At 37.8% G+C, this 24,759-nt stretch overlaps 2 protein-coding genes across 5 annotated transcripts; one reads left to right on the forward strand and one right to left on the reverse strand.

Annotated features, from left to right (window-relative positions):
* The first annotated feature begins 324 nt into the window (after positions 1–324).
* Positions 325–17,541, forward strand: LOC122721567 (putative E3 ubiquitin-protein ligase RING1a). Of its 3 annotated transcripts, none has more exons than XM_043949608.1 (10): positions 325–896; positions 1,060–1,105; positions 2,851–2,909; positions 12,886–12,967; positions 13,104–13,224; positions 13,316–13,357; positions 13,715–14,251; positions 15,221–15,328; positions 15,926–16,114; positions 17,408–17,541. In XM_043949608.1, the coding sequence occupies exons 1-10, from the start codon at positions 626–628 to the stop codon at positions 17,417–17,419; spliced, it is 1,467 nt and encodes a 488-aa protein (XP_043805543.1). In that variant the 5' UTR covers positions 325–625; the 3' UTR covers positions 17,420–17,541. The 3 variants fall into 3 exon arrangements, with proteins under 3 accessions (XP_043805543.1, XP_043805544.1, XP_043805542.1); XM_043949607.1 differs by lacking the exon at positions 17,408–17,541 and adding an exon at positions 16,216–16,355 and having other exon boundaries at positions 330–896; XM_043949609.1 differs by lacking the exons at positions 15,221–15,328; positions 17,408–17,541 and adding an exon at positions 16,216–16,355 and having other exon boundaries at positions 327–896.
* LOC122721565 (probable serine/threonine-protein kinase At1g54610) lies at positions 17,457–24,345 on the reverse strand. Of its 2 annotated transcripts, XM_043949603.1 has the most exons (15): positions 23,630–24,342; positions 22,018–22,302; positions 21,564–21,881; positions 20,805–21,032; positions 20,353–20,450; positions 19,881–19,974; positions 19,308–19,607; positions 19,054–19,209; positions 18,806–18,886; positions 18,601–18,720; positions 18,343–18,509; positions 18,150–18,258; positions 18,014–18,073; positions 17,842–17,936; positions 17,457–17,743 (listed from the first exon to the last, which is right to left on the reverse strand). In XM_043949603.1, exons 1-15 carry the CDS (start codon positions 24,107–24,109, stop codon positions 17,626–17,628), a joined length of 2,709 nt encoding a protein of 902 aa, XP_043805538.1. In that variant the 5' UTR covers positions 24,110–24,342; the 3' UTR covers positions 17,457–17,625. The 2 variants fall into 2 exon arrangements, with proteins under 2 accessions (XP_043805538.1, XP_043805539.1); XM_043949604.1 differs by lacking the exon at positions 18,014–18,073 and having other exon boundaries at positions 23,630–24,345.
* Between the last annotated feature and the right edge of the window lie 414 nt (positions 24,346–24,759).

Consider the following 24,759-nt stretch of genomic DNA (forward strand, 5'->3'; position numbering starts at 1 on the left):
GCCAATTAACTTGACCCATTCTGTACTTATGGGGTAGGATGTGATCGTTGGCACTTGGCCATCATTGAGTGCTTTGCTTCATTAATGTTCCGAATGTGATTTTTAAGGTGTATGGTATTCAGTATTCTGTGCATATTTTTGTTCTGCAGTTGCAGCCTTCATGTGCAGGATGCTTCAAAATGCCTTAAGTTTAAATTTTTGCACTGTCAAATACATGTTCGCTATGGTTTTGTTTCTTTCTTCAGGTTGATCTTTGCTTTGTTGCAAAGCTTGCTCTAAGCATTGTGATTTGTGAAGCTGCTGTTAGGTGGGTTCAAACCCATCATTCTCGTGAAGCTACTTGAGTGGGATTTGTTACAGTTCAAAATCCTACTGGAAAACTCTGGACTCTGTAAGTCTGGACTCTGTAACATCTGATTCTGATCTCTCCTTTGTAAATAAATAAACAAATAAAAGGAATATAAATAAAAAGCCAAATCGCTCCCATCTATTCTTCTCGTTCTTCTTCTTCTCCTTCTTCCTCTTCTTCTTTCTTCGTAAAAGCTTCCACGGAGAGAAGAAAAGTTGGCTCAACGATCACGGGTTTTTTCTTTTCTCCCTCTACCATATCTTAAGAAAGGCATCAATGCCTGCTCAGAAGAGGTCTCTGTCTGATAATCCCGACATCGATGAGGAAGATGCTCCCTCATCTCCTGTTCAAAACGGTCACCAATATCCCAAGCAATCTCGACTCGACCCACCTCCTCTTGATGACACCGAACTCCACCAGCAACAAGAACTAGACGAAGAAGAAGAGGAAGAAGACGACGAGGCACCCCACAAGCCAGAAGAAGACGCTGAAGGACAGGAAGATGAGGAACAAGAAGAGCAAGCTGAAGAGAAACAACCAGCACAAGGTTACTTTCTTTTCTTTTCTTTGTCTTTCTAACTTTACATACGTACATGGGTGTGTATGTGTATAGTGTTGTACGTATACACGTGGGTGTAGTGAAGAAATTGATTTCGATCGATGTTCATGATTAATTGAAGCGATTGTTCTTTATCTTTTTCTCTTCTCAGATTCTGAGGAAAGCCAATCTTCCAGCTCCGAAGATGAAAAACCTGAGTACTCTCTCTCACTCTCATACATTTCTTGGCGCTACTTTTTTCCCCTCTATGTATTTTAGAAGAGCTTCTCTCTCTCTCTCTCTCTCTCTCTATCTGTTGCATATAGTACGTATAATCATATGTAATCTGTATGGGTATTGGTGTTGCGGGTTTACATTTGGCTGCTGCCTTGATTTTGCTCATTCATGGCTCTTTTTAGCACAAGAGGATTGGAGTTTTTGGTTATTTTACTGGCAATTCCGGAAAGGACTGTGAAGTAATTTTGTTTGTGTTCCTAGTGGTGGCTGCTGCATTTTCACAATATATGTCTCTAGGTTGATTCACTGTGCTGAGGAAGCTGAATTTTGGATATCTGTAGAGCAGAGTCCACAATGGCTTATTTGCATTTTATGCATTGCTGTTTGAGTAATGCCTGTTTAGTAGCACATTTGGTGCATGTAAAATCTTGCTGATTTTCAGGAGCATAAGATGGTGACTGAACCTGGAGAAGTGTGCTACTTATTAACTGCTATTTGTCCTTACATTTATGAAAGTTGTTCTCTCCTCTTTCTAAATGGAATATTTTTTTGTGGTTTTTGCAAGCAAATTTAATTCATACTGCATGCTTTTCTTTATTTTTTCATCTCACTGGTACTTGGAAAAAAGTCGGAAAATTTACTTCTCCAACAGCTGAGTGCTTTTTTTTTTTTTTTCTGCCTTCGGGTAACATCTCTGTTTGAAGTTATTGGCATGAACATAAAACTTATGACCATAGGATGTGCATCATGATGTGCTGTGACATACTGACATGTGAACAAGTTGGAGAAAATAAAAGTATACAAAGAGAAGTTGAAGGACAGCCTGCAGGAGTATCAATGTGAATACCTTTTTTTTTAAAAAAAAAAGAAAAAGAAAAAAGAAATCCTTAACCTTTCTAGCTTTAGCATTTTGAACTGAACATTAGAAATTACTTCATGGAGTCTTCGTACTGTAGAATATTTGGTTCTCATTTAGAAATAAGAACAGTAATTAAAGTCTTTAACCTTTATGCCAATTTCTGTGATCTGAGCTACAGAAACAGCCAGTTACAAACAGATCTTAAGTTTCAATTATGGCCATCTCTCAGCAGCCCTTCACCCACAATTGCAACTCATAGTTAGTATCATGCTACAATTGGCTATTTTTGTAGTTTAGACCAAAGTTAACTATGAACATAAAGTTTTTGAAATTTTTTGGGAGATTCTTCATTTGCTGATTCATTTGATTTGTGGGTCTTTATTACAGTGTACTTTACTGTCATTTGCTTTTTCATATCTTTTCTTCTAAAACTGTAAGCTTCTCCTCTCAACTTCCTTACTCTTTCACATCCATTTTTCTGACAAGTAATGCCATATTAAATTTGCTCATCTCTTCCTTGATCAGTTAGTTTGAGTAAGCACTTTGACATGTTGATTCTATTTATACTGTTCAGCATGGTGAACGTTTTCATTTTTAATTTTGGTGTCTTCAAAAGAGAAAAACAAGTATCACATCCTCATTATTTTCTGTTGCTGTTCCCTCTTGAGCTTTGGGCATGGAATATTTTTTCAACAATTCATGGTATTAAGTAGAGTGTAGGTGAACCAATTCTTTACTATGTTCTTCTCTATGCAAGCATGGAAATCATAGAAACATGTGCTGCCCCTAGTGGCAATAAATTGAAGTGCTTATATTTATCAGTAATTTGGTGTAGAGAGCTAATTAATATTTTTGTTTCATTTGCAGATTTGTCTTTGTGGAGTTGCCAGAAGTTCGTAAAGATGTACAATGCCCAATATGTCTTGGTACTTTTTGCTTGTTTTTCCTTTTCATTAAACTTTTGTGGACAAGCGTATTGGTTACATGTGTTTTTTTTTTAGTTGGATCTGGTTGTTAGATTGCATGGGTGTTTGGAATACAGAAGCTCCAAAAGAGCAAGGGAATTGTATTGCCATATGTTTGACTTGATGCATTGAAACATAAAATTTAGTAGGTCATGGTATCATCATCTGCTATTCTTTAATCCAGGCAAATTCCAATTATTGATAATGAATAACTGAGATTTATAGTTTGTTGGTGAAATTGATTCAATAAATGCAGTTCTAGGTCAGGTTTATCATTTTGTTTCTACTTACTGATATTGGAAATACCGTTCCTCAGAAATAAGAGGCAAATGTGATGAATAATATCAGGTAAATCTACTTCTTCCTCTTCCAGTTGCTTGCTGTAGTGTTGCTCGAGGAAGAAATGAAAAGAACTGCCTAACCAGAAATCTTAAATTGTTAAATGAGGACTCAACAATGAAGTTTAGTACTTAAATGTCTCATATTATTAGCCCATTGGCTTGAAAGCATGGGCTACCATAGATGTGCCCCTTATAATTGTGATGAATTCAAATATAATTATGATGATGCCCAAAATTTGCATTCTGGACCTTTGACACAGTTGTAGTTGAACTAGGAAAAGCTCGTGTAGCTGTAGAGTTAAACTGTGATTTTATTACACACTAGAGTTAATGTGATAGCAGTAAACCAGAAGATGAGGGAATAGGTAGGGAAATGGGAACGTTAAAGGTATATTATAGGAAAAGACTGAGAGGGAATATTTCACAAGAGAAGGACCACTAGGAGAGAGCGACAGTTGGAATTAGTTAGAGGGAATCTCGGTGCAGAAATGATGAGACAATGATTGATGTGTGTATAAATAACCAAGAAAGTGGGAGAGAGAGATATGCTAGTTTTGTATTTTGTTTTAGTACAGTTGTGGCTGTGGGCTAGGATTTCTCTAGCAAATGAATTGTCCTTATTGAAATTGAGTATTTAAGAAATTTTTCTCCATTTGTGTCCCCTGCATCATCCTCCTCCTCCTCCTTACTCTTGAATCTTTACATTTTTTTTATCTTGTCCTTGACTCTATCAATACTGGTCCATGCTATCCACCCTAATGCCCTAGACAAAAATGGAAGGGCGTGTAGATATGATAGAGAAGAACATGTCCAATCTTGAGGAACTTCTGTCGGTGAAACTGGAATAAGAAAATCGGCTCAATACTTTTCAACAAGAGCAGGATCAGAGGTTTCATAACTCGAGTCCCTTCTCACTTCTTTTGTACGGGAAAAAGCAGTAGTTGACGAAGGCACAACTTCCACTTCGATTTCTGTGGGTGACATCAATTCCCCCTCCTATCCTGCTCCTTCACCGGTTCTTTTGAAGGATACCTCTCTGGCCATTAAAAAAATTGAACTGCCCAACTTTGACGGCTTTGATCCAGTAGGTTGGCTCACGAGAGCTAACCGGTATTTTGCCTTGAATTATACACGAGACGACATGAAAATTCATTTAGCATTGGTTTGCATATCCGGACCGACCCTTCATTCGTTGCAATGGCTCCATCAACGTTCCCTTAATCTGTCCTGGCTTTAATTTTCTCGGGAACTTTTGCATTGGTATGGTGGAGATATTCGGGCTAATCATTATGAACAATTGGCTACGATTCGTCAAGAAGGGTCCATTGGTAATTATATAAATGTATTCATGGAGTTGGCAGTGCAGGTTGAAGGTATGTCTAATCAACAATCTCTTGGGTATTTTCTTAGTGGCGAAGAGATAAGGGTTCAGATTCGTTCCCATGATACTTCTGATCTAGCCTATACGATGACTCTTGCTTGTGGGATCGAGATGGAGACGAATTTTCTGCAACACTCGTCTTCTTTCTCTAGACGCTTAGGTGAGAATGGGCCTCGCAGATCCTCTGAATATGGGCTTTGATCCGATTGTAATACCCAACCTCGCTCTCTCCCTTTTATTTCAAAAACCTAGCCCACTTTTCAATATAACAAAAATATTTCTCTTCTAGCCCCTCAACCTCCCGATCGTCCTTCTCTGCCTTCTCCCAAACCGCCTCACAACCCAACCACCGCAAACCCTTCCCCCCGTATTGTACAAACTCCAATTGCCACAGTCCCACCTGACAGTATTCTCACCAAGAATTTTTAGACTTGCGAGCCAAAGGGCTGTGTTACAAGTGTAAACTCCCCTTCCATCCCATGAATGAATGCCCTAACAAGACCCTCAGAGCCCTTATTGTCGGCGATGATGAACTTCCTTCCAATTCGTCATATTTAGAAGGTGGGTATACTGAGATTGATGCTTCTGGAGTACAGATATCTTACGTAGCTCATTTCTCCAACATTAAACTTCCTTTCTTCTCCATTGGTAACAATGAAGATTTAGAGTAAGATTCAGGGCAGGACAGTGATAGTGATGATAGACAGCGGTGCAAGCCATCACTTCATCTCAGGAACTCGCCATCACTTCATCTCAGGAACTCTGGTCTCTCAATTGCAGTTGCCTGTGGCGGAAACCCCTCTTTTTGGAGTGAAATTAGGAGATGGCTATCATGTGCAATCAATTGGCCAATGTCGGGATGTGTCACTTCTAATAGGGGATCTTTCTATCTCCGTTGATTGTTTCCTCTTTCCTTTAGGAGGGGTGGATATAATCCTGGGGATTACGTGGTTGGAGACTTTGAGCATTATGCAGGTAGATTGGAAGTCTATGGAGATGACATTCAGACACCAGGGTAAACTGATCGAATAACAACACTTTCCTTTTTGCTTCTCCTAGTGATAAGGTTCCCCCCCCCCTCCCACAAGTGTACAATATCCACTAGTCGACCTTCTATTATCAAGGGATTCAGCTCAATATGCATCTGTGAATGAATGTATGCGAAGATGACCGTAGAGAATAGGAGACCTTTTCTAGGAGCATACTTCAAGTATTGCATAATGGGAAAAACAACTTGCATGTGAGACTCACGAGGATCATGCATAAACTGACTGACTAAGCTGACTGCATATACTATATTTGGTCGAGTATGCGAAAGATAAATCAGTCTGCCTACCAACCTCTGATATCTGCCCATATTCATTAATTCACCAATCCCTGCTTGTAGCTCGTGATTGCTCTCAATGGGAGTTTCTGCTAGTTTGCAACCTAACATACCAGTTTTTTCTAAAAGATCTAGAATGTATTTTCTCTGAGAAATAAAGATTCCCTTCTTTGACCTGGCAACCTCAATTTCCAGGAAATATTGCAGTTTTCCTATATCTTTAATTTCGAACTTCTAAACCAAAAGTTTTTTCAACTAAGTCATCCCCTGTCATTACTATGTAATCAGCATAGACTATAAGAAGAATAATTTTACCTTTGTGATGTCTGGTAAATAGGGTATGGTCAGCATTGCTCTATTGATAGCCAAAAGAAATCATAGTTCTATTGAATCGATCAAACCAAGCTCTGGGTGACTGCTTCAACCCATACAAAGCCTTCTTTAGTCTACATACCTTTCCTTGTATTTTTTCATCAGCAAATCCAGGAGGGATTTCCATATACACTTTCTCCTCTAAGTCTTCATGGAGAAATACATTTTTCACGTCAAATTGTTGTAGATCCTAGTCAAGGTTGACAGCGCAAGTTAACAAAACTCTGATTGAGTTCATTTTGGCAATAGGAGCAAATGTCTCCTAGTAATCCACTCCATAGGTTTGAGTGTATCTCTTGGCCACTAGTCTACTCTTAAATCTTTCAATTGAGCAATCTGCATTGTGTTTCACCATGAACACCCCATTTGCAGCCAACAAGTTTCTTCCTACGTGGGAGAGTGACAAGTTCCCAGGTTTTATTTTTGGCTAGTGCTTTTATCTCTTCAATTATTGCTCCCTTCAATTCAGGGTCTTCAAGAGCTTTCTTCCAAATCTGTGGAATAGACACAGAGGAAATAGACAAGGCCAAGGCTCTATAGGATGGAGACAAAGAATTATAAGAGAGAAAGTTAGAAATAGAGTGCTTTGTGCAAGATCTAACTCCTTTTCTTTGAGCAATTGGTTTATTTAGATCATCAAAAGGCTCAAGGTTTAGGGATGACTCACCAGATGGAGAAGAAGAAGATTCATGACACTGAGTAAGCTTCACAATGACTTTTTCTGCTTTTGTCTTGTCTCTTCTTGAGTATCTCCTTAAACCTGATTTATATGCCTGATTTGGTCACCAATAATCTCCCCCTATATGATAGTCTCTTGATCATCAATAGTCTCCCCCTGTATAGTAGTCTCCTTTAGAGTAAAACGTTCTAGAGTTATAGGACTAGGAATCATCTCTTCTCTCTCATTGTCCTCCCCCTGAAGAGGTGATGGGAACTACTAAAGTAAGGTTCAATCTCTCTAGATGGAGGGTGGTAACACTTGTAACCCTTCTGTGTAGGAAAGTACTCAACAAACATACATTTAATGGCCCTTGAATCGAGCTTCCCACCTGTCCTAGTATGAACAAAACATGTACATCCAAACACCTTTAATGGAACAAAATAAGCATTTTTCCCTTGTAGCACCTTTAAAGGGCTTCTAAAGGCAAGAGATTTAAGAGGCATTTTATTAATGAGATAAACTGCGGCTAAGACTGCATATCTCCAATAGGTTTTTGAAAGGTTCATAGCGAAAAGGAGAGATCGGGCTACTTCCAACATGTGTCTATTTTTTCTTTCAGCAACACCATTTTGGACACTAGTGTAAGGACAACTAGTTTGATGCAGTATCTCATTAGACTCCAGATAAGTAGAAAACCAACCATCCATGTACTCTGTACCATTATCAGTTCTCAAAACATTTATCTCAGCATCAAATTGAGTACAAATCATCTTGTGAAAAGATTGAAAGCAAGAAATCACATTATTCTTTGCCTTTATCAAATAAACCCAAGTCATGCGAGTAGAACAATCAATAAAAGTAACAAACCAACGATTACCAGATAGTGAGACCGTTTGAGTAAGTCCCTAAACATCAGAATGGATGGTCACAAAAGGGATCGTACTCCTATTGTTACTGGAGGGATAAGAGGTTCTTGTATGCTTAACATACTCACAAGTATCACAAACTAAAGAACCACATTGAGCCTTGGAAAATAAATCAGGATAAAGTTTTTCTAAAACAAAGAAAGATGGGTGTCCCGACCGTCGATGCCACTATATGCTTGATTTCTTCCAAAAAGAGCCCGAGGTGAATTCAAACTCAGATTTCCTTCTAACATATAAATTTAATTTTACAGTTAAGTGCTTTGATAAGAGCAATAACAGATAAAAGTTTAAGAGGGAAACAAGGAACATGAAGAACAGAGGATAGCTTGATATTTGGAGTATAAATAATAGAACCGGTTCTAAATATAGGAGTGGAAGAACCATTTGCAATTTTGATAGTGTCTTTTTGTAGACATAGAAGATAATTAAGGAAGCCTGCAGAGGAGCTTGTCATATGTCTATTTGCACCATAATTAATAATCCATGGAGCAAAATCAAGAGACGAAACAAAAGTATTATCAGAAGTCCTTACATTATCCACACAAGTCATTGCCATTTCAAGAAAAAACTAAATTTTTTCTGTTAAAAGCAGTGGAAAATTATTATTACTGAAGAAAGAAACTGTTCGTCAGCAAAAAAGGCATGGGTCCATTAGATCAGAAGCGGGACTTGAAGGCGAGTCCGCCGGAAAGGATCGCTCTCAAAAAAGACCACCGGAAAATGTCACACGCACCGCGTGTGGGAAAGATGCAGAATCTTGTGAGGGCGCGCGAGCCTCACGCGCGTGGCTTTCCGACGTTAGAACTGGACGGCTAGCCGGCAACGGTCTGATGACTCGGTTGGTGGCGGCGGTGAGATAAAAAAAAAGGGTTCCTAGATAGGGTAGTACCAAAAAGATAGATCTAGGGTTTTAGAAATCCTAAGAGAAAAATTGAATTTAAACCCTAAAATCAGAAAAAAAAAGCTCCGATATCATGAAGAATTTCAGGAGGAATTTTTTATTCTATTCCAATTGAATTGATCTTTACAAGGTTTGAGTAATTATACACAAAGAGTCAACCTAAATTAGGAATATTTACAATAAGAATAAAATCCCTTAACAAGCCTAATTAGGATCCCAAAGATTTGAATCCTCCTAATTAGGAACCTTCAATGCTGGTCAACAAATTATAATTGAATTATTAGATGAATTACATGGAGCTCGATATTTTTCTAAATTGGATTTGAAGTCAGGATATCATCAAATCAGGTGATAGAACCAGACATTTTGAAGACGGTGTTCCGCACCCACTTTGGTCACTATGAGCCTGTAGTGATGCCTTTTGGGTTAACGAATGCACTAGCCACCTTCCAGTCTACAATGAATGATCTATTTAGAAAATATTTGCGGAAATTTATCTTGGTTTCTTTGATGACATCCTGGTTTACAGTTGTACATGGGAGGAACAATTGCAGCATATCAATACAGTTTTACAACTGTTGTCCAATAATCAATTTCATGTTAAGAGAAAGAAGAGCTCATTTAGGCACACTATGATAGAATATCCTGGGCATATGATTTTGGTGCAAGGGGGTGCCATGGATCCAGCAAAGGTCTCCAGTGTGTTAAATTGGTCTCAAGCCAAGTCTGTAGGCGCAGTTTGTGCGTTTCTCGGTCTAACTGAATATTATAGACGGTTCATCAAAGGCTACAGTATGATAATGCAGCTTTTGACACAACTACTCAAGAAAGAATCTCAGTTTAAGTTTGTGAGGGATGGCGAAGCTCAAGCTGCCTTTGTTCAATTGAAACAAGCCTTAGTTTCTTCTCCAGTTCTTGCAGCACTCGATTTTTCAAAGCCTTTCGTTTTAGAATGCGATGCTTCTGGTTTAGATGTTGGAGCAATATTGATGCAAGAGTAGGCCAATTGCTTATTTCAGCAAATTTTTATCTACCAGGACCCTCTCAGGGAAAGGATGTCCTTGGTTTTAGTAGTCCAACATTGGCAACCATATCTGTTGAGAAGCAAATTTATGGTTCATACAGATCATCACAGTTTGAAACACTTGTTAGAACAACAAATTTCCACACCAGCACAGCACAACACAGCAGCAATGGAGTACAAAACTATTGAGGTATGACTTTACAATCTCTTATAAGCTGGTGTCACTAATTCAGCTGCAGACACATTATCAAAGAGAGATGAGGATCTCGAGTTACTGGTGGTTTCCTTTCCACAGTGAATAGATTGGGGTCAGATTCATGTTGAGGTTCAACAAGATCCAAAACCTCAGCAGATTATCCAAAACCTCAACAAGAATCCATCCTCCCTTAAACACTATACAATGATCCAAGACCGTCTGTTCTACAAAAGCAGATTAGTTATTCCATCTTCATCAAGGTGGATTCCTAAGCTGATAGAAGAATATCATGCCTCTCCAATTGGTGGACACTCAAGAGCCTTCTGCACTTACAAGCGCATCTCCTCAAATTCATACTGGCCTGGAATGATGAAGCAGATCCAGAAGTTTGTGGCAGAATGTTTGGTGTGTCAGACACAAAAATATGAGGCTGTTTCTCCAGCAAGTCTTCTTCAACCATTACCGATTCCAACTAGGGCATGGGAAGATATCTCTTGATTTTATAACAGGATTACCCCGTTCTCAAGGGAATGATGCCATACTAGTTGTTATTGATCGGTTTACTAAGTATGCCCATTTTTTAAGGCTGAGACATCTGTATACAGCTAAGGCGGTGGCTGAGTTATTTGCTAAAGAAATCATAAGGCTTCATGGAATGCCAAAATCAATTGTCAAGTAATCGAGATACCATTTTTCTCAGCTATTTTTTGGACTGAATTGTTTTGCCTTTAAGGGACTCAGCTGAAGATGAGCAGGGTCAAACGAAGGTGCTGAACAGAAGTCTTAAAACTTATCTCTGTTGTTTCACTACAGAACAGCCAATATACTGGAGCAAATGGTTGGTTTAGGCCGAATATTGGTATAACTTCAGTTTTCACACAGCAGTGGGCATGACCCCATTCGAAGCTATTTATGGTCGATCACCACCTTCAATACAGCAATTCCTTCCAGGCGAGATTAAATCAGAAGCTGTGACCCAAGAGCTAGCCACTAGAGATGAATTATTGAGACAGCTGACTTTCAATCTTCATAAGGCGCAACAAAGGATGACCAAAGCAGCAAACAAACGTAGAAGAGATGTTCTGTATAAGGCTGGGGACTCGGTCTTTCTCAAATTTTGTCCTCATCGATAAACTTCCCTTCGACAGGTCATAAATCCTAAATTGTCGTCTCGATGCTTCGGTCCTTTCAGAGTATTGCAGAAATTAGTAGTGTTGCTTACAAGTTACAGCTCTCTACTGTATCAGTTTTCCATTTGTCTCAACTTAAGAAGGTAATTGGCGAACATGAGGTGATTTCTAAATTACCAAAAGAAATGGCTGTCCAGGATGAACTTCTTGAACCCGAGGAGATCTTGAAAATCCAAGAGGTTTTAATTGATGGCAACAAAGTTTCACAGGTGCTGGTTAAATAGAAGGGAAAAATAGTGGATGAGGCAACTTGGATGAATTATTATGAATTTTGTAATCAATTTCCCACTTCCAGCCTTGTGGACAAGGCTGATCTCATAGGGAAAGGCATTGATAGCAGTAAATCAGAAGATGAGGGAATAAGTAGGGAAATGGGAACTTTAAGGGTATATTATAGGAAAAGACTGAGAGGAATATTTCACAAGAGAAGGACCACCAGGAGAGAGTGACAAAAGTTAGAGGGAATCTCAGTGCAGAAATGATGAGGCAGTGATTGATGTGTGTATAAATAACCAAGAAAGTGGGAGAGAGGGATATGATGAGTTTTGTATTCTGTTTTAGTACAGCTGTGGCTGTGGGCTAGGATTTCTCTATCAAATGAACTGTCCTTGTTGAAATTGAGTATTGAAGAAAATTTTCTCCATTTGTGTCCCCTGCATCCTCCTCCTCCTTACTCTTGAATCTTTACATTCTTTTCTATCCTGTTCTTAACTCTACCATTGTAGTATGTTTAACATACTATGGGTAATGAACTAATGATGACCCTTGTTAAATTTGGGCCAGGGCTAACTCATCCCAAAAACTAGCTCAAGGAGGATTGCCTGTGGCTCGTATAAGGGGCACATTATTCCTTTTCACAACCGATGTGGGATTCAACACACTCCCTTACGCCCAGAATTTTACTGGTGTGTGACATATTTATGGGAGGTCCAATATCGGATGAGGCGCTCTGATACCATGTTAATTTGAGTTAGGCCTAACTCACCCCAAAATCTAGCTCAAGGGGAGGAGTGCTTATGGCCATATAAGGGGGCAAATTACCTCTTTTCATAATCGATGTGGGATTCAACAACCCTAATTCATTATGGGAAAATACGCTTTTCACATGGTTTCAAAGCTCTGTGTCTCAACACTCCCATCTACTCGGTGTTTCAACTGGCATGCTATTGCAGTTAATACAGAGTAATTTTGGTGCCATAGAATTATACTGTTATTATATTTACATGCTAGAGTTGTTGTAGCACTTCAAAACTTTAATACAAATATACATTAGTTATTTCCTAATTCATTATGGGAAAATCACAAGTGTGATCATAAGCTGATACTAATCCCATTGTAATGGTTCTATTCAGGAAATTCACTGTGATTAAACAAGTAAAAGTTAACATTCATTATGAATAGTGGAATTTGTTTTCGGTTATCTGCACCAAATTTAAAGATCAACACCTTGGGATTGTTGCTATACTTTATGGCAAATGTGATCTATGTTGTATTTTGGTTCACTATCTTGTTTTGGATTTTGATTAAGGTGGAACTGCATGTAGTTGTTGCTTACCATGTTTTTGTCTGGTAGGCTAAATTTTAATTAATTAAATCTTAATCATGAATTATGCTTTTATAGGTATCATAAAGAAAACACGAACTGTGATGGAATGTCTGCACCGCTTTTGCAGAGAATGCATTGACAAATCAATGCGACTTGGGTATGTAGCACAAAAACTGAATCATTTCTTTATTCGTTTTCTGCAACACTGGCATCCTGATTAGGGAAATCTTGTGATGTTTCCAATGAATGTGTAGCCATCCAAATTTATTACTTGAATTTGGATTTTATTGCAGGAATAATGAGTGCCCAGCTTGCCGCACACACTGTGCAAGTCGGCGTTATTTGAGAGATGATCCAAATTATGATGCTTTAATTGCTGCTTTATATCCAGACATTGACAAGTATGAGGAGGAGGTATAAGATATTTGTCTTGTCTATTTCTTTTTTTAATGTTTTCTATAGTACTTTTTCAAATCAAACTGCCGTGAGTGAGTGTTTGGTCCAGGAATTGGCTTTTCATGAGGAGGAAAGGATACGAAACAAGCAGGTGTGTGCATCTGTTTTATTGCGCTGCTGCATTCATGCAAGTTTTAAAAATTCAAGCAAACAATTGTTGGAGATAACAGACTTGATGTTTTTATTTGAACCTTGACCTTGAAGTTCATGGTTCTGAAAATTTCTCAGTGCTATAATGTTGACTTTTTGCTCCTTTAATTCGAAAGAGTTCTGATTCTCTGAAATGGACACTGTTGAGCTGCTTAGTTTGTCACCTCTAGTTATGAGGTTTTGGTTTATCGGATAATGTATAGACTGAAAATCTAAAAGCCAAGCTGCTGTTTCCAGATAGGGAACTATTTGAACTCAGCTTTTTATTTTGGTGTTGTTTGAATGCTTCATTGAACAGATCCAAGCTTCAATTGCTCAAATATTTCAACGACAATCTGAAGCACTAGTTAGGAGACGCACAATGGGTAAAGAAACAACTGGTCCATTCATGGAAAGGTCACAGCGCAATCATCGGACAGTCCCCTCAAGGAGGCGGCGGAACAGCCGAGGCACTGAATTCCAAGGATCCGAAGACATCGATTATGAAAATGATGATAATGGAGGTAAGGATTCATCTTCTACTGATGAACGCTCCACAGAAGTAAGGCAGCGCAGGCGCAAGAGACGGCCAGGAATTAGGCCTTCTCAACCTTCTTCATCAGCTTCAAATCCAGAGGGCGGATGCATTGAAAATGATTTAGAAGCCACCAGAGAGAATAGAGGAATATCTCCTGGCCTTGTTTGGAATACAGAAATGCTTGCCTGGGGCAGGGGTGGTACTCGAAGTCATACACGGCATGGTAATGCTAGCGGTTGCAACAACAAGACTGCCAGAAGCACTCGCATATCCAAGCTGGTAGAATATCTCAGGAGCTTAGAGGAAAAAAATGATGAGGTATGTCAGGATGCAACGGTGCTTTGAGCTGTGGTTCGTTTACCTATTAATGATTTGTCTGTTTACTTGTTATATTATGGTAGCAATAGCATAGAGCTTTAAAATTTGGCGTTTTAGGATTTGGACTCTCTATAGCAAGACCCAGGGTTTGTAGCTTGAATAGTGGCTGAACTGTCTGAGATATTATGGCAGAAGGCAGGTTGGATTTGAAGGATCTGGTAATGGTTGCTAGAGTTTTCTGGCAGCAGGGAGTAAAGATTTGAAATTTCTGTGATTAATCTTGGTATGGCAATATGTTGGCAGTTGGGTTTTTGGTTTGCTGCGACCTGATTAAAGCAAGGACATAATAAAACTTGATGTAATCCAACTATCCAAGTCGGTATCACAGTATAGCTTGGGGAAAGAGGAAGAGAACAAGGAAAATGAAGCATCAAGCATGACACAGGGAATAATATGCTAAGCACATTTGTATGTGAATCAAACTATGATGTGAAGATTTCAAGGGCCTAAGAATCATAAATACAAAATGTGAAATGAATAACTTAGGCCAAAAGAAAATGGTGCAATAGATCATGTTACTCCAGGAAGTAGAGAGAACTTTAGCTCAAGTTATCAAAATACCCTGAATTTCACAGGAATAGTAACTCATGTAAGATTAAACTCATTTACACGGTGATTCTTTCCTTAGCTAAGAGGTATTTTAGCTACGACCACTAGTGTTTCTTCCTTGAACATTGTGTGTGGATTATGTGAATTAGCTTTCTGCTGCGTGTGGAATAACTATGTTAAGTGGCCAACTGCTGCTGCATCAATAAATACATTCAATAAATCGGTGCAGTTGAGTATTTGTATCTTCAGTCCTATTGAAAGTATATTTGTGCCATAATAGCCCTTCCCTATTTTTGTTCACTTTGTTTCATTTTGCTGATTGTATAGTTTGTCCAGTTAAAGGCTATTTACTGTTTGCAGTTGGATGTTCACCTAATGCTTACTTCTATGGACAAGGAAAGTTTCACGAATTTGAAACAGCCCTACCTTTGCTGTCAACCCAGTTTGTCAGTCAAACACCTATGTGAAGTGAGATTTCTTTCACGCCACCTTAATTCTTGGAATGTGTAATTTTAAACAAATAAAAAGTTTGAAATTTTGAATTGTCATTTCCATAACTTTTTTGTTTGTGACAATGCTGGAATTATAATTCTTGAACTGGAGACGGTGAATTAATTGAGCAATTGCTTTCTGCAAAAGGTAGATAAGGCCAATTTTGTTTATTCTTTGATACGCATTGGTGGATCACGATGACATTAATAGTTTAGGACAGAAAAAATTTGACCGGAATATGATGACAAATTAGATGGCCATTTGCTGTTTGCCCATAGATCCAACAATTAAAATTGTCTGATTCTAGCATCTATCAAAGGAAGGGTACATGTTTTATAAAAAATAAAAATCTTCAGAATCATGAATTTATGGCTTGGACATTTCAGATCTTCTAAATTTGACGCCTGCAGTTTTCTTTCCTTTTCTTCGAGGGTTTCTAAGATCATTAATATAAGGCATCAATTTCTTTTGCATCTGTCTTTTATCTTCCATCCATTATTTCTGCACCCTTGGTTGTGGGTGCATATCATGATATAGTATTCAATTTTTGTTTTTCTGTGCTATCAAATGCAGTATATTGCTCAGAAAAAGTCTTTGGAAGCTGAAGAAGCTGAAATATTTTTAGTTAAAGGGCAGCACAACCTTATTGACAACCTGTCCTCTGTGCATCCACCAATATCAGTGGATGAGCTGCAAATTTTGAAAGGGCAGGAAACTTTGGCATGTCTTAGAGCCAATTGCACTTCCAATAGAGATTACATGGTGAGAATTAACATTGAACTTCATCACACTATTTGTGTTTTAACTTTTATAATTTGTCATGTTGTCTGAACTTACAGTTTTCCCCTCTCTGGCTGCTGCAGATTCTAGCATATAGGCAGAAGTAGGGGTGAGCAGTATTTGGTTTAAACCGAAAAAACTGACCGAATCGAACCGATTTGAAAATTTAGTTCGGTTTTTTATACATTTCGGTTCGGTTCGATTTTTAATTTCAGAAATTTCGATTATTTCGGTTCGGTTCGATTTTGATCAGAAAAAAATCGAAAAAACCGAACTGAACCGATTAGTGATAATAATATATTTTTTTAATAATATAGAGAAATTAAATCATATTAAAATTAAAATATTTTAATTAAATTTTAAAATATTAAAAATAAAGTGTAAAAAATAAAAAAATTATTAAAAATCGAAACCGATCGAACCGAACCGAATCGAATCAGACCGGTTCGGTTCGGTTCGGTTTCTGACCAAAATCGGTTCGGTTTGGTTTTCATAAACACTAAAATTTTGATTTTCGATTTATTCGGTTCGGTTCGATTTTAAACCGAACCGACCGAATGCTCACCCCTAGGCCGAAGGGGACGACTTAGCAAATTTTCTATGTATTTATGATGGAAGGAAGAAAAGGTTTGTTAACAATTTGTAGTTGTATGTAAATTTGTATTGAGATTTCGGAATGAGGTTTAAGCTTCTTCCTTCACAATGGAAAGCTTTTCTAAGACCCGGATTTGTATACTGTTTTTTACACCCACCCAAAAAAAAAAAAGGAAGGAAAAAGGTTTCCCACAGGGATAACCATTCCAACTAAAAATTTCTGAAATCTTGTATGTCTAGAGCAAGTGGTCCTTTATGGAACCATTTACAAGAATTTAATTAATTCAATTTATTTCTTTTTTTGTTCAACTTTGTGTTTGGAATACAAGAATTTATTTATTTTTTTAAAAAAATCATTTTAAAAGAAAATAGATGAGTATGTGTAAGAATTTAATTGATTTTTCCAAAAAACCCAAGTTATAAATTTTGCACACTCATTCTTTTACTGCCATAAAAATTTGGGATGAATTGTTTCCACTATGAGACAATTACAACAAACAAAAATTATGTAGGTAAATAAGATCCGATCTACCATAAATATAAGATACAGAAAGAGTTAGTTTGTTTCTTGAATCCGTGATTAAATGCAAGTTTTTCTCAAATCACGTGTACAATTGAAATTATTTATTTTAGCTTCTGGAAAAGGGTGCACGAGAGTTTCAGATGCTGCAAATTTTTCAGGTGCAAGTTTGACACGTGGATAAAAATGACTTGATCGCGGAGCAGGATATTTGAGGAATAAATTGACCAAGAATTTTCTTCATTAATGAACAGAAAGTTGAGCCTACAACTTTTATATTCCAATAACATTCGCTGCAAAACTGTTGTAGCAGCACAACAGTTCTTGAAGAAGGTTCAAGAGTTCTTGGACAGCAGCCTGTCCATCAACAGCAGCAGGATCACCTCATACATGAAGCGGGGCTGGAAACTGCATTATTTATCATCATCCTCTGCCTTTCTTTTCTTCGAAGCACCCGCAAATTTGGTGACTTTGCTTTTGTGGTTTCCCTGGAAGATCTGATACACACATACAAAAAAAAAAAATCATACTTCAGTTATACAACAGAAGATGGTAGAAAAAAGTATGACGGTTTATAAAAATTTAGTTTTCTTACTTCTTGGGGCAGAATGGATGGTCAAAGCTTGGCACAGGCCTTGCATGAGGAACCATTGTTCTCCTTAATTGTTTTAGTGCCTTCTCTTCCTCTATCTGCAATTAACAAGTTACTACATTATCACAAGCCAGGAAATTAGCAAGAAATTACAAACATCTGTTCTTTCCCATACCATTCTTGCAGCTTCACTTTCCTCCCTGTATCTCTTGTATAATTGTTCTTTCACCTTCAACTGAATGAACCATATTGTTGGAATGCCACACTTTTCACTAAATCCGTTTTCAAAAATTAAAAAGGATGAAATTTACCTTGTGATGAAATTTTGCCCTATCCACAGCCCTGTTATCTGTATGGAGACTAAATTGGTCAACTTGTGTAACGGGTTTCCGCACTTTCTCTGGTAGTGGAATTGGGTCCCTGCAAAATACCAGAAGTGGAAATCAGAAAAGGATGGATGATTTTATATATGCCTGAGAAGTTTGAATCCTTCAATGTGCTTACTCTTTTATGACTGGCTGTGCTTTGAATATCCTCATATTGGCCTCTTCTTTCTCAAGCCTCTGTCTTTCTTCCACTTCCCTTTGCATTTCCTCCTCGTGTCTCACTAGACTCTCCAACTGGAAAGGTTCTGGTTTTGTGCATGGTTTTGGCTCTGGTTTAGGAGGAACCTGCATACAAAGTTGCCTTCCTATTACGATCATTCCCATGAATGCTTGCACCTAAAGTGAGACAAGCATGTTAATGAACGTTTGCACATACCACGCGGTAGTCGGTAGTGTAAGGATATGGATTAGCCTTTGGAATCCTGGCCCTTTCCTCCTCCACCCGCTTCAGGATAAGGTCCAGTACAAATTTCCTATCCTTTTTAGCCCCCCTTTCCTGAGAGAAACAGAAAATAAGTAAATCCAAATTGTCCCGTATTGCTAAAAGCTTTTCACTCTACGACCACAGGAAAGAGTAATACCTCAGTGTGGAGATGGAATGGATTTGGTAGTGTGTTTCTTGGAACTGGATTGGCAATGTGAGGTTCCGAGTTTAATGAAAGCTGAAAAAGGAAGATATGATATGATGAGAATATGTCGCCGTAAAATTCTAGGGCTTTAAGAAGTTGCACTTCCTTGTCAAACATATCAGCAACAATGTGTTAAGCTTTTTTAGTGTCGTAAAATAGTAAACTAAATCTCAACATCCATTGAGAACATGAATTTTTACCTTCTTATTCAAAGGCCTGGCCTTAAATTTAGGGATCTTTTCAAGTTCCTCTTTTTCAAGCTCAAGAGAACTTTTCACCTTTGGAGGTCGGGCTCTCAAAGTAGTGTGAAGAAGAGGAGTTTTAGGTTCAGTAAGATGAGGCTTCCAGTGATTATTCTGTTAAGAAATTGGAAAAGTGAAAGAGCAAGTAAATGTGAATGAGTCTGCTTGGACAAAGAATGATAACCACATTTCGGTTATGGATGTTCCCAAACCTGATGGGACACCTCTGTTGAAACGAATGTTCTTCCTCCTTCTAGCTTCTGCCGTTTGGTTCTGGTTGACAACACAGTACTAGGATTGTTACCATCCTTTCCGGCCTTTGTCCAGCCTGTCCCCTGGACCAATGGGCCAGAGTGCGAAACTTTCTTATGTTGATTCTCTGGGAAATCTCTTCTCCCTTCTTTTGCAGCTTGAGTTTGTTTAGAAGGATCAACCAGAAAACCAGAAACAGTTTGCCCCTTGTGAGAGTTGAATACTTCACCTCTGCTATTTGCATTTGGATGTCGTCTTTCCTGTTAATATAAAGCAAAATGTCATTTCTTGAAAAGAACTTAAGAAGTGAAAAGGCCTTCAAATGAAACAAAGAATTAAAGAGAGAGAAGCAAATATGAAATAAGATATGAAGAAAAACTAGCATACTCCTTATACATGAACATAATCCATGATTATGTTGCAAATTTTTAAAGAATATTGATAACTAGAACATTGCACCTTTGTTTAACCAGGATCTGGACCCATGATAAAACATACAAAACTTTTTTTTTTTTTGTTTTTTTGCGATTTACCTGCATCAATGTTGCTATTCTGGGATTCGCATTTGATGCTAGAGCAGCACTAGATTCATGTGGTCCATTCCCCTTGAGTCCAATTGCTCCTTGCCTATGAAAATTAATGAACATGTTAAAACAGTACGTGCCACTTTTCCCATAGAAAGTAAATCTCCCTATGAAGCAACTAGAATTGTGTAGCACTCAATGAGGAACTTCATTACCACTCAAAAAAGAACCAACTAAAGCATATAATCAAATGCAAAATGTTTTATTGCAGACTAAGAAAACCAGCGAAATAAAACAAAAATAGTATTTCATGGAACATATGAATTCCAGTTCTTCGATATTTCTCCACTCCCGGTTTTGATTGTACTATTGTGCAAAATACAGCAGCAAATTCACTCCCCATTTTCCGTGTCTTATCATGCCACAAGACAGAACATAATTCATTCTAGTTATGAAATGAAAACCAACCAAAAAGATTTACCTTCTAGCTTCATCCCGCAATTTAGCATCAATTTCTTTGCTGGGAGGATATTTGGGCAAACTTGAAGGATCGCAAGCAAATGGTTTTGATCTGAAGAACTGTTTTAGAGAGAGAGAAAGGTCAATAAACAAAATCCCACAGAATGAGGAAATGTACAAGTAGTTATTCATTCAAACATCAGAAAGCAAGTTAGAAATTAATACTTACGAGAATGATTAAAAACTAAACAATAGAGATCATCTTTTTTTTTTGTCCCTAAAGGATTACATAGGGAAGAGCAGCTCAGAGATTAAATTGACAACTAAAGGTGAGCAAGTTAAGTGTCAGTGATGTGGCTTTGTTCAAAAGACACAGTCTCAATCTCTAAAAGAAGAAAAGCTATTGGGAAGGGCCAAAAGAAAGTGAAGTCTCAAGAGAAATTCATTAAAATCTAAATATTAAGTTGCGCATACCTTGTCCCTAAGAGCAAAAGCTGCAGTTCCACGGTTGGCTGGATCCATGGAAAGCAAGGTCTCCATGAGTCCAAGTGCAGGAGTGGGTAAGTCTTTAAATGTTTCTGCAACACATCGTCTGTATGGTCGTTGAGGCTTGATTACAGATGAATGAGGTAACTTCAAATTTCTCCAATAATCCTCAGAGGGTGAACCACAGAGCTTAAAAATCTTATGCAGTTGCTCCACCTACGTGCCAAGACAATTTAAATTATGGTTAACATACTGGATTTTGCCCAAAATTTATAGCATTTCATGATATAGAACATAATAAATAAGCACACAGGCCAAGCATGTAATTTATAATTTCTTGGAACAAAACCATCGTTAACATTTAAACAAGGCCTGGAACCAGCATAGGGGCATATCAGGCTCCCATGTGAACTGTGAACAGAAGTAGGTTCATTGTGAAAAAAAAAAATTTCTGGTAACTGCATTTTGAAAATTCATAGACTCATTATTGGATATCTCTTATGATAACAAATGAAAAAAGTTTAAGCAATGAACAAACCCATCTTACATTTACATAACTCTAGATTTTTTTATAGAAACCACTATCCACACTTCTATTTATTCTGTTTGTTTTCTTACGTGTTGAAGGCAGCAATATTATTTGCAATTATTAGAATTTTCCCTGGAATTCACTGCATAATAACAATTACATCCTACTGGTTGTAAACAACATCAATAAAAAAGAAAACAGAATCATAAACAAGATACCTCAGTTCTTCCAGGCAAAATAGGTTTGCCATCGTACAGTTCGCCAAGAATGCAACCAGTGCTCCATAAATCTATAGCAACTCCATAGCGAGTGGCTCCAAGTAAAAGTTCTGGAGCTCTATACCAAAGGGTCACCACACGGCTTGTCAACTGAGCACTACTTTTAGGATCAAAGAAACTTGCTAAACCAAAATCCGCAATTTTCAAGATTCCTTTGTCATCAATAAGAAGATTTGAACCCTTAATATCACGATGCAGAACGCCGTGACTATGGCAATGATCAAGTCCACTTAATAGTTGCTGCATGTAGCATTTGATCTAACAGAAAAAAGAGTACAGACATAAGTATTTAAGATACATATGCTTATCAACCAAATAAGGTTTGCATTCAGATATATATCTAATTCACATTCATACAGAAGCCAGAGAGAAATATAAAACATGACAAGAGTACCTGTGGTTCTGTGAACTTAATGCCAGGAAGCGATGCAAGTCCAGTAAGATCATGTTCTATGTACTCGAAGACCAGGTACAAACTGGAAGATGTCTGAGATGTTATCAAGCCTTCCAATTTAATTATATTGGGATGATCCAGCCTACGCAAAATATGAATTTCACGGGCCATGAATTTGACACTATCTGGATCACTATTATCAAACCGAACCTTTTTTATAGCTACAATTTTATCATTAGTGACATCACGGGCCTTGTAAACATTGCTGTAAGTTCCTTGGCCAATCTGCAAGAATAAGATGCCCGTCATACTGACATCAAAAACAAAAAGCAAGGAAATCAATACAAATATGTACAGGCATAAATGACAGAAGAAAGTTGCTCCCCATCCCCACCTCCAAAGTGTGGAATTTCACAAAATGTTAGCTCCAATGTGGAATAAATTTTAATACTGAAAATTTACTGCCAATCTCTATGATAAAGAGGTCCAAAGGCGCCGGCATACATGGAATATAGATGCATCATATTATGAATTTCGGGCTTTTTGTAAATTTAGGGGTGGAAAACTTTTTATTTGTGAGTTTAGGGTTAGAATAAAAGTATTTGCGGATTTGGGGTTGGGGTGACAGGTGGCATCCGAAAAGCTTGTTTGGCTCCTGTTTGACAGGCGCCAGGCCATTATTTTATTTTTTTATATTTTTTAAATGGTCTGGCGCCTGGTAATCATCTCTCTATTTCTCAATTTCAATTCGTAGAGGTTTCAAGGTATTTGTCATCCATTAATTTGTAATGGGTCTTTTCGTTTTTTAATTTTGATTACTGTTAGTTTATTCGTAATTGAAACTTGGGTACTGGGTGGTGACATTGAATTTGTGGTCCTTATAGTCAAATTTTCAAAGAGTTCCATTCAAGGTCTTCAATTTGGAGTATTTGCTCTTCTGGGTGTTTATAAACTGGTTAAGTTTATGGTTTTTGTCAGTGGAGGTGGCAGGAGGAATTCTGATTGAGCTTATGTTTTAACTTTTGTTATTGAGTTTTGATTTTGAAGGGAAGATCAGATACATAGGATTCTTTTTGGGATTTTGTTTTCTTAGTGCAGCAAAATGGGTTGCATTTCCTCTAAGGATAGTAGAACAAACAGCCCAAAAGAGAGGCAATCGCGTAAAGGGTCATTGGATAGGCGTGTTGCTCATGTTAATTCATCGAGAAGAGATGATGGGATGCGATCAAAGTCTAAATCAGATAGCGGAGAAGTGAAGGTTATGCTAATTGATAAGAAAACAAATGGTTCGAATGTTTTATATGATGATCAGATAGAAAAAAAGCAAATAGAGAATCAGATCGAGAGAAAGAATGTAGAGAATTGTGAAGTTGCTGTTATAAGTCATCCTCAGATTGAAATAAATAAGACAGAGAAGCGTGACGTTTCAGTTTGTAGTCATCCGGGTTGGGGAAGGGTGCCAAAGAGTTTGGAAGCAGAGCAGATTGCTGTAGGATGGCCATCTTGGCTTGCCTCAGCAGCAGGAGAAGCCATCAGGGGATGGGTGCCGCGGCGTGCGAATACATTTGAGAAATTAGACAGGCTGTCAAACAGGATAAAGAAGGGAACTTACTCTATCTAATTTCTCAAATGTATTCGCACGCCGGGGCACCCATCCCCTGATGGCTTCTCCTGCTGCTGAGGCAAGCCAAGATGGCCATCCTACAGCAATCTGCTCTGCTTCCAAACTCTTTGGCACCCTTCCCCAACCCGGATGACTACAAACTGAAACGTCACGCTTCTCTGTCTTATTTATTTCAATCTGAGGATGACTTATAACAGCAACTTCACAATTCTCTACATTCTTTCTCTCGATCTGATTCTCTATTTGCTTTTTCTCTATCTGATCATCATATAAAACATTTGAACCATTTGTTTTCTTATCAATTAGCATAACCTTCACTTCTCCGCTATCTGATTTAGACTTTGATCGCATCCCATCATCTCTTCTCGATGAATTAACATGAGCAACACGCCTATCCAATGACCCTTTACGCGATTGCCTCTCTTTTGGGCTGTTTGTTCTACTATCCTTAGAGGAAATGCAACCCATTTTGCTGCACTAAGAAAACAAAATCCCAAAAAGAATCCTATGTATCTGATCTTCCCTTCAAAATCAAAACTCAATAACAAAAGTTAAAACATAAGCTCAATCAGAATTCCTCCTGCCACCTCCACTGACATAAACCATAAACTTAACCAGTTTATAAACACCCAGAAGAGCAAATACTCCAAATTGAAGACCTTGAATGGAACTCTTTGAAAATTTGACTATAAGGACCACAAATTCAATGTCACCACCCAGTACCCAAGTTTCAATTACGAATAAACTAACAGTAATCAAAATTAAAAAACGAAAAGACCCATTACAAATTAATGGATGACAAATACCTTGAAACCTCTACGAATTGAAATTGAGAAATAGAGAGATGATTACCAGGAAAGAGCGAATTTATTTTTTGGTGTAGAATTTCTTTTATATTATTCAAATTGATTCTCATAAATTACTGAGATAGGTAAGACAATATAAATGAAAAAGGAAGCATATCACAATTTCGACTAGAGATAGTTAAGACAATATAAATGAAAAAGGAAGTATATCACAATTTCGACTAGAAATAAGTAAAAAAATATATATGAGAAAGGAAGCATATCACAATTTCGACTAGGTAAGATAATATAAATGAAAAAGGAAGCATATCA

Source organism: Manihot esculenta, chromosome 13, assembly GCF_001659605.2.
Source record: "Manihot esculenta cultivar AM560-2 chromosome 13, M.esculenta_v8, whole genome shotgun sequence".
Classification (NCBI taxonomy): domain Eukaryota; kingdom Viridiplantae; phylum Streptophyta; class Magnoliopsida; order Malpighiales; family Euphorbiaceae; genus Manihot; species Manihot esculenta.